General features: G+C 35.9%; 1 protein-coding gene across 1 annotated transcript in view; it reads right to left on the bottom strand.

Moving 5' to 3' along the window:
- Positions 1 to 14,660, bottom strand: part of THOC2 (THO complex 2) — a 90,989-nt gene that overhangs the window by 13,699 nt on the left and 62,630 nt on the right. Inside the window, exons 23-34 of the mRNA XM_043974635.1 lie at positions 13,908 to 14,072; positions 13,252 to 13,527; positions 11,109 to 11,250; positions 10,368 to 10,525; positions 9,130 to 9,258; positions 8,037 to 8,168; positions 7,764 to 7,948; positions 7,020 to 7,204; positions 6,647 to 6,749; positions 5,265 to 5,698; positions 5,018 to 5,076; positions 3,463 to 3,498 (exon numbers count right to left, since the gene is read on the bottom strand). Of these exons, the coding sequence (XP_043830570.1) occupies positions 3,463 to 3,498; positions 5,018 to 5,076; positions 5,265 to 5,698; positions 6,647 to 6,749; positions 7,020 to 7,204; positions 7,764 to 7,948; positions 8,037 to 8,168; positions 9,130 to 9,258; positions 10,368 to 10,525; positions 11,109 to 11,250; positions 13,252 to 13,527; positions 13,908 to 14,072 (2,004 nt within the window). The remainder of the gene's footprint in view (positions 1 to 3,462; positions 3,499 to 5,017; positions 5,077 to 5,264; positions 5,699 to 6,646; positions 6,750 to 7,019; positions 7,205 to 7,763; positions 7,949 to 8,036; positions 8,169 to 9,129; positions 9,259 to 10,367; positions 10,526 to 11,108; positions 11,251 to 13,251; positions 13,528 to 13,907; positions 14,073 to 14,660) is intronic.

Consider the following 14,660-nt stretch of genomic DNA (forward strand, 5'->3'; position numbering starts at 1 on the left):
TTTAGGAAGATTGGGACAATCAAAAACAGTACCAACCCTTTAGGTACTAATTATTGCCCTCCTGAATTTCAAGTTCACATGCCCTCTAAGCAACTCATTTTTAAAGTTCTCTATATTTAATATTTTCATTCATAAATCATCATTTGAAATAATGATCATATGGTTCAGTTTTTGGTGGGGAGGAGGGACTATGTGTGTGTTCACCTTTTTGAGTAAAGCTACTCAAAGGTAGAAAATGTAGCTTAGTCTCAAGTTTGCTTAGTATGAGTACCTAGTACAGTTCCACACATATAGCAGGTGTTAAATATTGTTGAATGAATCACTTCCCATTCCTATTCTCCCATTTATACAGATTTCAGTACTGATCAGTAGCATTTATAGCTTAATTTCGGCGGCGACACTTGATGACACTTGTCTGTGAGTGCGTGAGATAAAGAAAAGTCAATCCTCATTATTTGCAGATTCCATATTTGCAAATTCACTGACTTGCTAAAATTTCTAACCAGAAAACCAATACTCGATGCATTTTCATGGTCATGCTCAAAACATGCGCAACAGTGAAAAATATGAGTCACCCAATGCAACTGTTCCCAGCTGAGGTCGAACGTTTTCCCTTCTTGTTTCAGCACTCATACTGTAAACAAGTGTCGTTTTCATAGTCTCCTTAGTACATTTCTCACATTTTTGTCCTTTTCAAGTTATTTCAACATTTGAATTGGCTCCCAAGCATAGTGCTGTCTAGTGTTCCTAAGCACAAAAAGTCTGTGATGTACCGTACAATAAAAAAACACAAAGTAGATTAACTTAAAAGTACTGTTGGCCATGAGTTCAATGGTAAAGAATCAACAATCAGAAAAAGGAAGGAGAAATTTTTCAATCTGTATGTGAAGCCTATCTGAAAAGTGTTAAAGTAGATGAGGAAACTAACTCTACTTCCCCAGGGAACAATGATTCAGTATTCACTAATTCGGCATTCATAGCAACTTTATAAAGCAAATGATGAAAACTGGTTCTTTGTGTGTAGAGAGAAAAGAGTAAAACTGAAAAGATCAAAAACTGTTAATGGGAGAAGAATTTTACAAATAAGATTCATAAGGCAGCACTAAAAAGGGACAGGTAAACAGACTTTCTAAATTCAGAAGTTAAACCCACCCAACAGGACTAAAGTCACCTATTGTGGGATTACTAAAACTTTTATTAATTTTTTAAAAGCATATGTTGGAAAACTTTTTAGGTAACATAATTATATAAAATTTCTTGTTACAATTTTTAAAAATATTATAATATCCATTACAACGCCTTTGATATTATAGCTAAGACCAAATTCTTAGAAGTTCTGAAAAGCATAAAAATTTTGGCAGTTTTGAAATACACATGATTCTAATCAGATCATTTCTATTTGTTCAACTGAATAAGAGGTGCTTCCATAATATTCTAGATTAAAACCTATAAGCTAAAGAAACATGAGGGAAAGAAAGGTTAGGAAAAGGGAAAGGAAAAGGAAAAAGGAAACTATATTTCACAGAATATTAATTGGAAAGGATACTAAAATCACTTAGTCCAAATCCAGTGCCCCTCTTTTCAAACTAATTTACTCAAGGTCACACAGCTAGTTAAAGAGCAGAGCTAAGACTTCTGAAAAGTACCAGTTCTCTATGCCATTCTTCTACATATCCATAACTATATCTATATAAACATATATAGATATATATATAGATGTTTGTGTGTGCTTAGCATTAGAGCTTAAGAGTTGGTTCTACCATTAACTTAGCTATGACACTTAACAAATACCTGTGTCTCTGTTTCTTCATCTGTCAAATGAATAGTTATTTGCCCTACCTAACCCCCCCCAAGGTCACTGTGAGGATAAAAAGATTAATATATGTGAAATTTCTTTGAAAAAATATAAAGCACTGTACAAATGTGATATTATCAGTCTTTTAGTAAACAAAAAAAAATAAAAAACATAACTTTAGAAGCAAAGTTCACTTTCAAAGTCACCAATGTCATCTCTTAAACCTTCCTGGGAAAGTACCCAATAAAATACTTTAATGTATATAATCTACAACTTCTCTGAAGAGGCATTAAATTCTTTCAAATAGTCTCCAGTCTCCCAAGGATAAGAAACGTCTCTTGAATATCACACCATGTTCTTAGAACATCATTTTATACCATACCCACACTAAAACCCTTCAAAATCAAGGTGCTTTATCCGTACAGTATCAGCACAGCAATTTATTTTACAGGTACAAATCCCAAAGCAGCTGGTGTTAGGTCCAATGTGGACAACTGACCCTCTTTCAAAAGCAGAATGGACAATCTTTCCTAATGGTCCACTACTCATAAGAGAAAGCACCCCTAGTTGACCTTAAGGTTTTTATGCATGGAAAAGCTTACCAAACCACAGTACTTGAGTACTGTGCCCTGAAATAAGAAGGTATGTAAGGAACAAATCATTTCACTTTTAGTTACAGAGTATTAAAGAATACACAATGATACCAAGGAGTTAATAATGGTGTTTAAATATACCTGGGCTGACAGTCATTTCTGGGGAAATATTTTTAATAATTAAATCCCTTGCCCTCCCCATATTGCAATTAAGAAAAATAAGAGCCTATCAACCATATATTGACAAAATGAGATTAGATGTCTCCTTTAAGTGTATGTATCGCTGGAATGCCTGTGTTTTAAGAACCAGTCAAAGCACTACAAGTCTGGAGTGTGCCAATTCAAAAATATCTGTATCCAAAAGCAAGTAAGAATGATGACATGGCCATTTCCATTAGGGAGCTGGCCCATTCTTGCAGGAATGTATAAATAAAGAGCTTTGATACTTCTTTAAAAAAAAAAAAAAAGAATGATGACAATAAAAATGGCTTACTTGCAAAATATTAACACGTTTTAGTGGCAAGTTTATGATATTAAAACATATATTATTATGGAATATTAAAATGCAACACTGAAGCTTAATCTAATTTTACATGAGTGGGTATATGTTCACATTGATACTGCCATATGTTATATGTAACTAAGACAATGGTAGTTCAAGTATTCAATTACCTGTCTACCTTAGTTCTCTAACTTGTAAAATGAGAATAGTAACAGCACCTACCTCATAGGGCTGTCGTGAGAATCAAAGGACATACATAACATTTGCAAAGCACTTAGTACAGTGTCTGGCACATATTAGACACTTAATAAACACGTATTCTCTTCTCTTCCCTCTCAATAATACAGGTGGGGAAGAGGGTGTCTAAATACAGAAATAAAGAACTCTTTGGTATACTCAGTCATTTAGGCCAGCACATTGAGCAGACTATGAAGGATTTAAGAGAAAAACATGAACAAGAAAGGCAACAAGATGAGATGGTATAGATAGACTAAAATATACATCAGTGGAGAGAGTATCCAACTGATTAAATCATTAATTAATAAGAATAAGATGATTTAAAAGACTCAAACCTTTGCTGATGACTCCTTGAGCTCGCTGAGGTTGTCCTGTAGAAAATGAATGGAGATGACAGGTGAGCTGGAATAGTTCTCAGAATCCCGAGAAACTTGGAAGTATGGTTGTAACCTTGAAACAAACCAGCTACTCCTTTTCTGGGAATAAATCTAGTGATGTTATCACGTGAATATCAATATAAAAACAAAACAAAAAAAAAAAAAAAACAAAAAACAAAAAAACAAACAAAAACAAAAAAAAACAAAAACAAAACAAAACAAAACAAAAAAAACACAGAAAAAAAAAACTATGTGAGATATCAAAAGATAAAATTTTTCATGCCCAATTTGACAAGTGAAAATTCCTCCCACTTTCTCCCAATAATTTAATAATATATGCCAATCTTTTTTTCTACCCCCACTTAAAATATAAGCATATTTAGAGGCTTAAGTGTGTGGGGAAAATATTACATCCATTTTTTTTTCCCACTAAAAGTTTAAAAATCAATGGAGGTTACTGTGGAAGAACTCTTATTCCACGTCCTTTAAAAATCCACTTAGAAAGTAACAATATTTACTATTCATAATTTTTTCCTCCTATCAAGAATACTAATCAGTTTATACTTGGGGAATATTAAAAAATAATCACGCTTTTTTCCAAAGTTCATAAAAAGAGTCAACCTTATGCCTCCCACAGAAAAAAAAAAATAGTAATCATGGTATTCCACCACAGAGCTCTTGATGAAGAATTAGAAACTTACAGTTTTAAAGGTTCAACGTACTGCAAATTCAAAGATTCCATGAACTTAGATGATTTAGAATTAAAATTAAACATGGAGCAAGGAATGGCTACCCTGAGTCTTCAAGAAGGCTACACCCACGATTTTGTGCTGCAGTTGAATGCCTGAGGTTTCTCTTTGCTGGGTGGTAGGACTGGATGCCACATCTGCTTTAATCGTAACGCTGGGTTCAACATGTTGGGAACCCAATGGGTATAAACAAACCTCCAAGGGAAGACACAACAGAAGCTGCATGCTCACTGAATATATACAACTACAGGAGAACTGATCACCAAGGAGACTTTAAAATGGAACTCCTTTCAAGATTCCTTCTTAGAAAGGCACACATCGGTATGATGCTCATCAAGAAGCCTGATGAATTCAGAGGTATCTTGTTTATCCCGTATCATCCAGGAAGTCTTCAGTACTATATATTCTTCAATATGAATGCAGAAAAAAATAGGCTCCATTCTGTTGCCAAGACTCATTTGCTTGTAGCTACCATTGCACTCCAAAAAAAAGGACTGCTTAAAACAATAAGGCACTTCTGGGTAAAATTTCTCTTGCACTTTGCAAACGCTATTTACAAATTTAGTGCTAGGTCCTTGAAGTTTTAGTAAGAAAAATATGCAACAGAAAAAAGTCCACCAATACAGACAAGGAATGCATTGTGTAATGCAATACAAAACCTCCAGTGGCTCCAGTGAAGGCACAAGACTTGAAGGAAGTCGGGACACTGGTATTCCAAACAGGTGAGCCTAACATGGACGCTGCCTTCCTCAGGCTATACTAACCTTTACTGTTGAGGAATGTGATGGAGAAGAGTGGGTATCAAGTTTGCGGCGTTTTTGTTCTAGTGGAAAAAATAGAAAAATAACCAAAGTTAGAAAAAAGGGTGTTTCTAATACTTTTTCTAATTACATTTTTTTCAATGAATGTTTTAGGTCATTAAGTATTCACTTCTTTATTAAAGCTTGTAAAGGTTCATGGAAGGAAACCAGTAAAATGACAGGATGCAAATACTAACAAAGTTGAACTTACCCCTTTCAGACTCTGATGTTTCTGAGCGGGGAACAGGTGACTTCAAGGACCCAGCAACTGGTGTCTTTTCTCCTCCTTTAATATTTTCCTTGGATTTCGTTTCCTTCGCTACATCTTTCTCTCTGGACGGTTCCTTGTCTCTTTCCTTTTCTACAGCTGACTTTGACTCAGTGTTGGTACCAAGTGTCTTGAATTTTTCATCTTTAGAAGATTTTTCATCCTTCTTGAATTTTTCCTTCTCCTTGTCAGATTTGGGTGTTTTTTCCTTGATCTCTTTTGCTTTATCATCTTTGTTTGCCCGCTCTTCCTTTGGTTTTTCTTTGCCATCTTTACCAAGTGCCTTGGCCTCTGGAGTGGCAGCTGGAGTCTTTTCTTTTTTGTCTCTGTCTTTTTCTTTCCCACTTTTCTCTTTGTCATTTTCTTTAGTAACTTTGCTTTAGGGAGATTAAAAACATAAGAGAGAAATATTAATTCCAACAAATAAAGAGGAAACAAACAATTCAGGCAATATGGAAAAACTGCAGGTCACTTATTCTCCCTGTCCCATCCCTATTCTCCTCCCATCTAATTTCTAATTCATATTAGACACAATATTTGACAATCACCTTGGTGATTTCCAAGACAAGTCTGCTATCCTCCAGGTCAAGCTATCTCATCTACATAATCTAAATACATAGATGAATGAACAGGTACATAAATAAAGCAGGTGAGGGCAGCTAGGTGGCGTAGTAGATAAAGCACCGGCCTTGGATTCAGGAGGACCTGAGTTCAAATCTAGCCTCAGACACTTGACATTTACTAGCTGTGTGACCCTGGGCAAGTCACTTGACCCTCATTGCCTCACCAAAAAAAAATGTTTTAATTTAAAAAATAAAAAAAATAAAGCAGGTGAAAAGTAATAAATACAGTGAATCTGTTAAATCTAGACCTAGAAGGCAGGCCAGAGGATAATACTGAGGACCAAGGAGGTTAAGTGATTTGCCTATGGTCCTACAGGTAAGTAAGCATTAGAGAAAAGATTTGAAATCAGGTCCGACTCCCAAGCCACTGCTCTTTTCACTGTACTATACTTCATGCCAAGTTTACAACACAGGTTATTAATTGGAAGCTATGCTGTATGCATGCACATTAACTTTAAAGAAGGTTTTTTGGATGGTTAACAACCACAATTCTCCACAACCCATGAAGGAAAGAAATGCTTGCATGAATAAACCAAAGACCTGACTGACTCTATAAGAGTCACTATGCCCAAGCAAAATTTGTACACTATATTCTAAAGCAAAATATATAAAATTTTCTGATTATCCTTTTCATCAATAATTCCATATAGACTAAGTACAAATTCAAGAATAAATATTACAGAGCATATTTAAAGCAACTACCTATTAGAAGCACTGTTTCCATTACTTGTGGTCACTTTAGGGGTTGCACTGGCAGCTTTATTAGCAACTTTCACAGCACCCTGAGACTTCTCCTTTACTTTATCTGAAATAGGAAAAAAAGGAAAAAAAAAAACTTTATATGAAAAAGCCCCTATTCTTCCAAGAGGCAGCATTAAGCAACATTTTTTCCAGTAAAATGGCTACAGAGCAGCAACGACCTAATCATTTCTCGTGCTGCTTAAAAACTGTGTGCTACAAATGTCACAAAACGCCACCACAAATCCACCAGGTTTTATGTCAATATATTAGTTTCTTGAAGCAAATTTTTAACCTAATTTGGGGTTACTTAAAATTTTCTACAGAAATGGCATACCAGTCTCCTCAGTAGTGCTTTCTTCCAATTTAGCTGCATTTATTGTGAGTGATGTAGATAGGCCAACACCACCGGGCCCATTTTGTACAGTGGCAGCAACAGCATTCCTTGGGGGAGGATCTTTGTGGTGGAATTCATTTTCAGGTATCATGTATGGCTTTCTACTTTTCAACTGCCCAGAATAGCTGAAATTCGCACAAAGTGTTAAATACACAAACAAAACTCAAGGTACCCCAAAAAAAAGAAAAAAAGGGTCTCATTCTGTAAGATAAACAAAATGCAAGCTACATTTCACCTTTCAAAATATAAAGATTGTCTCCCTCCCCGCACTAACCCCAAAATGGTGAAAGTCTTTGGAGAGAGACAAACAAGTCTCTCTGTACTCTTCCTCTGAAATAAAAAAAAATCTCAAAACAAACAATGAAACTCCATCTAAAAATGTGCTTTTTCTTTCACTGTTCAGATGAAAACACTGCTAATTCACCTTGTGATAAAGCTAGGTACTTCCCTCAGCCCCCAAAACCAAGACATCTTATGACTTTGAAACTGTCACATCATCCAGTATAAACCAGAAGCTGATAACTGGAAGTGACAATTCTCACCAGCCTGTGGGGACATGATCTCATAATCTCCCGAAGTAAGTAAGTCAGAAGATAAAACTTCACCACTGTAAAACATTTCAAAGTCTTCAGCAGCCTTCTGTTATCTAATTGCATAAATCATTTTATAGTAAGATTGTGTTACCCCATAGCCAATGCATATAGGTCAGGTCTCTTCTCTTTCTCTTCTTGACAGATTTTATGCACTCTTCGTTCCAAAGCCTGGCCCAGGTTCAAAACTTTAGGATACCAAGGAAGTATTTTGGTCAGCACAATGAGAATGTTCCTGATATGAGTATATTCACCCGTTTCAAGGCAATGCACTGATGCCTACAATAGAGTGTAAGAACTGTGTTGGCAATGTAAATCGATACTAAGAAAAATTAAGTCTCTGAACAATCACAACTTTGGCTTTTACCTTTGTTAGCTTATAATGCCACTTGTGTACAACATGTCGAAAATTCTCGTAGTCTAACTGATCAGCTTTGTTTCCACCATCAAATCCAGTTGCCCGCAAAATGGTAAGGAAACCTGGATAGTTACCACATTCCTAAGGAGGGTCAATATAAAATAAATCAACAAACATTTATTAAGCACCAAGTATGGTAAAGTCCAGGCACAATAGTAGGATTAGAAATACAAAGATAAAACTAAAAATCCTGCCCTAAAGGAGCATAAGATTTATAAAATGGATAAGAAAACCTTTTGAGGTAAAGACACTGGGGGAAGGGTGGGGAGAGAGAAGAGAGAAGAGAAGGGGGGGGGGGGGGGGGGGGCGGCGCGCGCCCGCAAGGGATGTACAGCAGGTAAAACCTGCAATAATTTGGGCTAATGTGTAATAGATGGTTTGGAAAGGGGGGCAGGGACATATGAGTAAAGAGAAAGGGACAGGTGATCTATATTATGAAGACATAAATGACAAGATTTGATAACTAGTTGGTTGCATGGATACAACAAAGAGTTAAGGATAGTATATGCAAACTTGTAAGCCTGGGTGACTAAGAGGGTAGTAGGGCCCTTGAAAGGAATAGGGAAATTTGAGAGTGGGGTGGTTTTGGGGGAAAAGGTAAGTTCTATTGAGGAGATCACGGTGAGCTTGAGGTGCCTAAAAGACAGCCAATTAAAAATATTCAATAAGCAGTAACAACATTCCTTTTCCAAGGAATAACAAAAAAAAGACATGATTATTTAACTATATCCCTAACTAAAAAGGTAAATGTTTAAATACTAGATGGTCTTCTCATAAAAGCTCAATACTAACTTTTATTCAATGATAAGTCTACTGATTAAGAGGGAACTGCATCTAACTGATCCCTGTGTACCTCACAATACAAAAACCTAATGGGTACTTCACAATACTTGGTGACTTACCACTGACTACAGATAATAATCAAAATATGTACAACTCTTTGCAAATAAAGAAACCTCAAGTTTTACTATGATGAAAACTTAAACTGAACTGACATTGACAGTTTTAACTATTCATATTACAAGTAAAGTTTAATTCATACCTTTTCATATATTGCTCTATCACTATGCCACCTAGTCACAGTTTCTAACATGCAGCAGAGAAATCTTCCATAGCGGCTACCTTCATTTTCAGTACAGCTTGCTACTGTATAAATTATATCAGAGAAAACCTACAAACAAATAATTAAAATATGAAACACAAAGCAAAAAACCCAGAATTACTCTTCCCCAAAGCCTTTGTTCAACTTAATATGTATTATAATAAACTGTGGTAATCTGTTTAATCTAAATCTAAAACACTTTCACATTTACATTCTCACACCTCCACTCATGTCCTAAGCTTCACCTCATCATGGCATATGGTGACCCTGACCTCCCAATGGCAATACCTGCAAAGCACAAGTTCTCCAGTGCTGTACAACTGTAAAAGGCTTCCAAAGTATAGGCCTAGGCTAGTGTTGTTCTCCAAACTAGCTCAGCTAGCCCTGGGGGGTCATCACCATTTGGGGAGAGAATGATTCATCAATTCCCAAAGGCCATCTACTAAATATCAAAAGGGGTACACTACTCTGCATCAATGAGAAGTTATCGACCCCATTGAAACTGCAGGTGCCTGAAAAGTACTGAAGGATATATTCTTACTCATTCAGACATAGAGGAAAGGGAAGGGAGAAAATAAGCATTTCTATAGGGCCAGGCACTGTGTAAGCCCCCACCCCTACCCCCACCTTTTTTTAAAACTATCATCTCATTTGAGATCCAGTCAATCTCCATTGAGAAACAATCCTTTAGAGAGAGGTCCTAAGAGCTAGGAGAAGGGAGACCCAGAAAGGAACTAGAATTATTTATCCAACATCAATATAGAACAATCATTTGACTATTTTTTTTAAAAGAGGAATGCATCGACATCAAAAAGGAAGTTATTTTACTGGTCCTACTAAATCTCTCCCACTAAATCTCTCCTATATGTAGAGGGGGAGGTGTTTTGCATTTAGGGGGAGGGAGAGATATGATCTATACTACCTGTGAGACTAAATATAGACAGACCCAATTGCTCTTAAGAAGTTCCTAAAGTTATGTTAGGAAAGTTTTTTGGTTTGTTTAAAAAAAAAAAAAAACATGTGTAAGCGGGGCAGCTGGGTGGCACAGTGGATAGAACACCGGCCCTGGAGTCAGGAGGACCTGAGTTCAAATCTGACCTCAGACACTTATTAGCTGTGTGACCTTGGGCAAGTCACTTAACCCCAATTAATCCACAGGTGTAAGATAAAGAACTTACTCGATCATAACACAAAAGTGTGGAAAAATTAAGTGTCTTCTGCTGATGTACCAACTCTACAAAACGAGCGCAATAAACAGCATCAATTGCTGAAAAAATGCAGCGAGGAAATATACACAGTTGTAGAAATTTTGTGATGGTCTCATTTTTTGTAGATTCTAAAAAGGAAAAGATAAATAAAGGGATGAATTCTGTTAAAGACTATATTACAAATTTCATAGCTATAAAAACTGCAGGCTGGGCAGCTAGGTGGCACAGTGGATAGAACACCGGCCCTGGATTCAAGAGGACCTGAGTTCAAATCCGGCCTCAGTGTTAAACTTACTAGTTGTGTGACCCTGGGCAAGTCACTTAATCCCAATTGCCTCACCAAAAAAATTAATTTTAATTAAATTTAAAAATAAAATTTAAAAAAAAACCTGCAGACTTGCTGAATAAAATATCAGCAAATCCATCATTTGGTATCCAAAAAAATCATACCAGGAATAAAATTCATATCTATATTCTGTACATTTTTCCTAAAATAAAAACACCCCCCCAAATAGAAATGTAGAACTATTTTCTAAAAAATCTTTCACATAGTTCTGTGAAACATGAGTTCCCTCAGAGAACTGAGAATGATTTTGCATCTCTAAACTACTTAATAGTGTTAACATAAAAACATGGCATGAAAACAGCTCTAAAACCAGAGCTTTTTGTAAGTTTAACAGTAGGGCCAATGAATTCATCCTATCAACTTACTTGCTAAAAGCCAGTTATCTTTTTCCAGTTTTAGTCTCTGCAAAACTCTCTGGACGTGTTCTATCTGCTTCTTCTCCTCTTCCAGAAGTTTGTCCTGAAGGGCAGTACAGCGTTCCTTCTCCTTTTTCTTTTTATTTGGAGGCTAATGGGTAATAAATACATTTTTTTCTAATTATGTACAATTTATCTCCCCCTTCTTAATTTTATCAAAATATTAAAATCACTGAATTAGTGATTTTCTTTGTAATATCTTCAATTACCACTTCAATGCAAATGATTTCAAAATCTACCTTTGAAAAATTTGGTTTCCAATAGCTTGCAATTTAATACCCTAGAGGATGATGTGCTGCTTTCACATGAATTTAATGTGAAAACAGCCCCCAAAACTGAACTCATTATCCTTGTCCCGCAAATGGATTCCCTGTCCTGTGTCTCTCATTAGTACAACCATTGTTCCAGTCTCCACAGTGAAAAATCTCTTTGACATTTAAAAATTTGGTCTTCCAAATAACCATCACTCCCTTCCTTTAAAATGTCATCCTTTTCTCTCTGTACCCTAGTCTAGTTTCTCATTTCCTACCTGCCAATGCTTCTGTACCTGGCTACAGTCTCCACTACCTGTTAATCCCCCTCCTTCACAAAAAACCTACTACCCCCAACTACACACTGATGTCATACCAATATTACCTAAATATTAGTTTCATCATATCATTCCCCCTTTTCAGAATCCCAACAATGAGTACATGTGGATTGTACACATATAACCTCTATCAAATTGCTTGCTGTCTTGTGGACGGGGGATGAAAAGGAGGGAAGGAGATAAACAAATGCTGAAAACTAAAAATAAAAAACAGAATCTCAACAGTGGCTGCCCTACCACATTATGAAGTCTAAAACCCCTCTATTTAGGTTTAAAAGATGCTTCATGGGGCAGCTAGGTGGCGCAGTAGATATAACACTAGCCCTGAATTCAGGAGGACCTGAGTTCAAATCTGACCTCAGACCATTGACACTTATTAGCTGTGTGACCCTGGGCAAGTCACTTAACCCCAATTGCCTCACCAAAATAATCTGGCCCCATCCTACCTAAACAACTTTATAATATTACCATTATATATGAGTGAGTGAGTGAGAGAGAAAGAGAGAGAGTGAATATATCCCCTCTACTCTAGTCATGGAGATGTTTTTGTTCTTAAATATTTAACTCATTCTTACTTCTACACTTCTGCTGATGTAATTCTATTACTCTTTCTACCACCTAAAAACCATAATCGTTTCTTGCCACCTATTCAAATACTACCCATCCTTGAAAACCCAAGTCCTCATTAAAGTGTAGTTGACTATTCCAGCCCATATGCTTACATTGAACCTCTGAATTCCAAGTGTGTTTTATACAGAGCTCTAAGAGTCTTAATGCTGTTTTAAGCTATTAAGGCTTAAAATATCATTAAGACTTTGGGAATACCCTGCATATGAGTCAATAACAGTTTAGCACTTAAATGTTCTCTCATTTTTAATTTGCTACCTTTCTCTAAGTACACTACAATTTCCTTGAGGGCCAGAAACCTTGTTATATACAATTTTTGCATCCCTTAAAAGCACCTACTAACATAATGCTAGGAAGAAAGAAGAGAGTCAAATGCTTATTGCATACACCATGAAATATCTAAATGATCCATTCAGCCAAAAGTTTAGAATCACCATGAAAAGATAATTATGTATTTATTATGCATTTTTTTGACTGAAGCTACTAAACTTTTGTAACGATTGGAATGACACCACCTGCTGGAGACTTACTGTAGGAAAGCTCAGCCATGAGAAGGCAAACCATGGCGGCTTTTCTTTGGTGTCAGGAAGTGAACATTTTCTTGTGGGAGAAAGAGGGGGCAAGGTGGGCTCTCTTGCTCTCTTTCGCCAGGAGAAATGTAGCTCCCCAAGAAAGATAGCTGAATCTAGGCCTCTTTCTCTTCACCAAATTCTTATTCTCCTTAAATGCTTAAAAGTCTAACTCTTGCTAAAGCTTATAATTTATTGGCGACCACTCATTAGATATTTTAGACAGACTAGCTAGAATTTTAGCCCCTTACACTTTAAATTAACACTATGAAGGTATTTTAGTTGAGTGAGTACAATAAAAACATACCATTTCCTGATTGTCATCAACTGCTTTCATCTGGATTTTCAGCTTATTTACTTCTCTTTCATAGCTGTTACGTGGAACTGCAAGGTCATACATTGTCAATGACCAAAACGTGGCATAGAACTGGGGGCTGATGTCATCCCACACTTTTGGCAAATGCAAAGAGACCACTGCCTCATGGACTGGACCCATCACTATCTCACACGATGTAATATATTTATGAACTTTATGTTGCTGCTTACTTCCCTTCTCAGCTTTTTTAAGCTCATCATACTTTGACTGAAAATGAAAAATAAAAAACAAATGTTCACTGCATAGGTTTTTTGGGTTGGGTTTTTTTTTTTTGGTATGTGGATTCTAAGATCATTGACTCTACCAATTTCAAAACTAACATTCTACTAAGTTTGGCTATGTACATCTTCTAAAGATTTGAAAATTATAATAGCCCCGGACTATCATGATATACTAATTCATTTAAATTCTGGAGTACCTAGTCACACAAGATTGTCTTCCTAGATAGCTCTATGCCCTAGGTATTAAGAGAAATACAAGCAAAACCTTCCAAAATTCAATACCACGGGTATCCTTTTGCAACCCACACACGATAAACCATAGTTCAGGGGAAAAAAATTAGAAATTTTAAAAAAATATTTACTCACTGAGATATGGTGTGCATACATAGGCCTAGACAGGAAAAATGCTGCATCATGAGGTGTGTGGAACTCATTACAAAGCACATCAATTGAAGGCACTCTCTTTATATAATCCTCTGTACTTAGATTAGATGCTAAAAAGCCACCAAACTGTACCAGGGTATCATGACACTAAATTGAAAAAAACAAAGCCAAAAACAATCATATAAATGTACTATCTAAGATTCCTTCAAAGTAAAGATTAACTTTTAAGAAAGCCTATAAAATGAGTTTTTTAAACTAACTACTTTATTGAATCAAAAATTAAATTTAAAATCATTAAATGTTAGAGCTAGAAGGCACCTTACAGATCATCTACTAAAATACTCTTACTTCACAGATTAAAAAAAAACAACCCGGCCAGAGAGGTCAATGTCTTATCCAAAGTCACACAAGGAGCTCTACCTTTGCCATAAACTAGTCTGACTTTTAAGCTAGTGTTAAGTCACTTTTTGTGACAGAAAGTTACTTACCTAGATCACAACACAAATGTCTTGTGTTTCAGAAAAATTTATTTAACTAGTCTCATAATCTCCTGCACTGAAGAGTGTGCTTTCTAAATACAACTGCTCTTTCAATCTTGATATACAATCTTTAGCTTTCAAATTATTAACACGTCAAAATCTAGATTTAAGTAAAAGGACAATAGCCACAATAATTATATATGTGTTTAGGATTCAAATAACTATTAAAGAGACTAAATTTGAATTCTGATCATGA

The sequence above is a fragment of the Dromiciops gliroides genome, chromosome X (genome assembly GCF_019393635.1).
Source record: "Dromiciops gliroides isolate mDroGli1 chromosome X, mDroGli1.pri, whole genome shotgun sequence".
Taxonomy (NCBI): domain Eukaryota; kingdom Metazoa; phylum Chordata; class Mammalia; order Microbiotheria; family Microbiotheriidae; genus Dromiciops; species Dromiciops gliroides.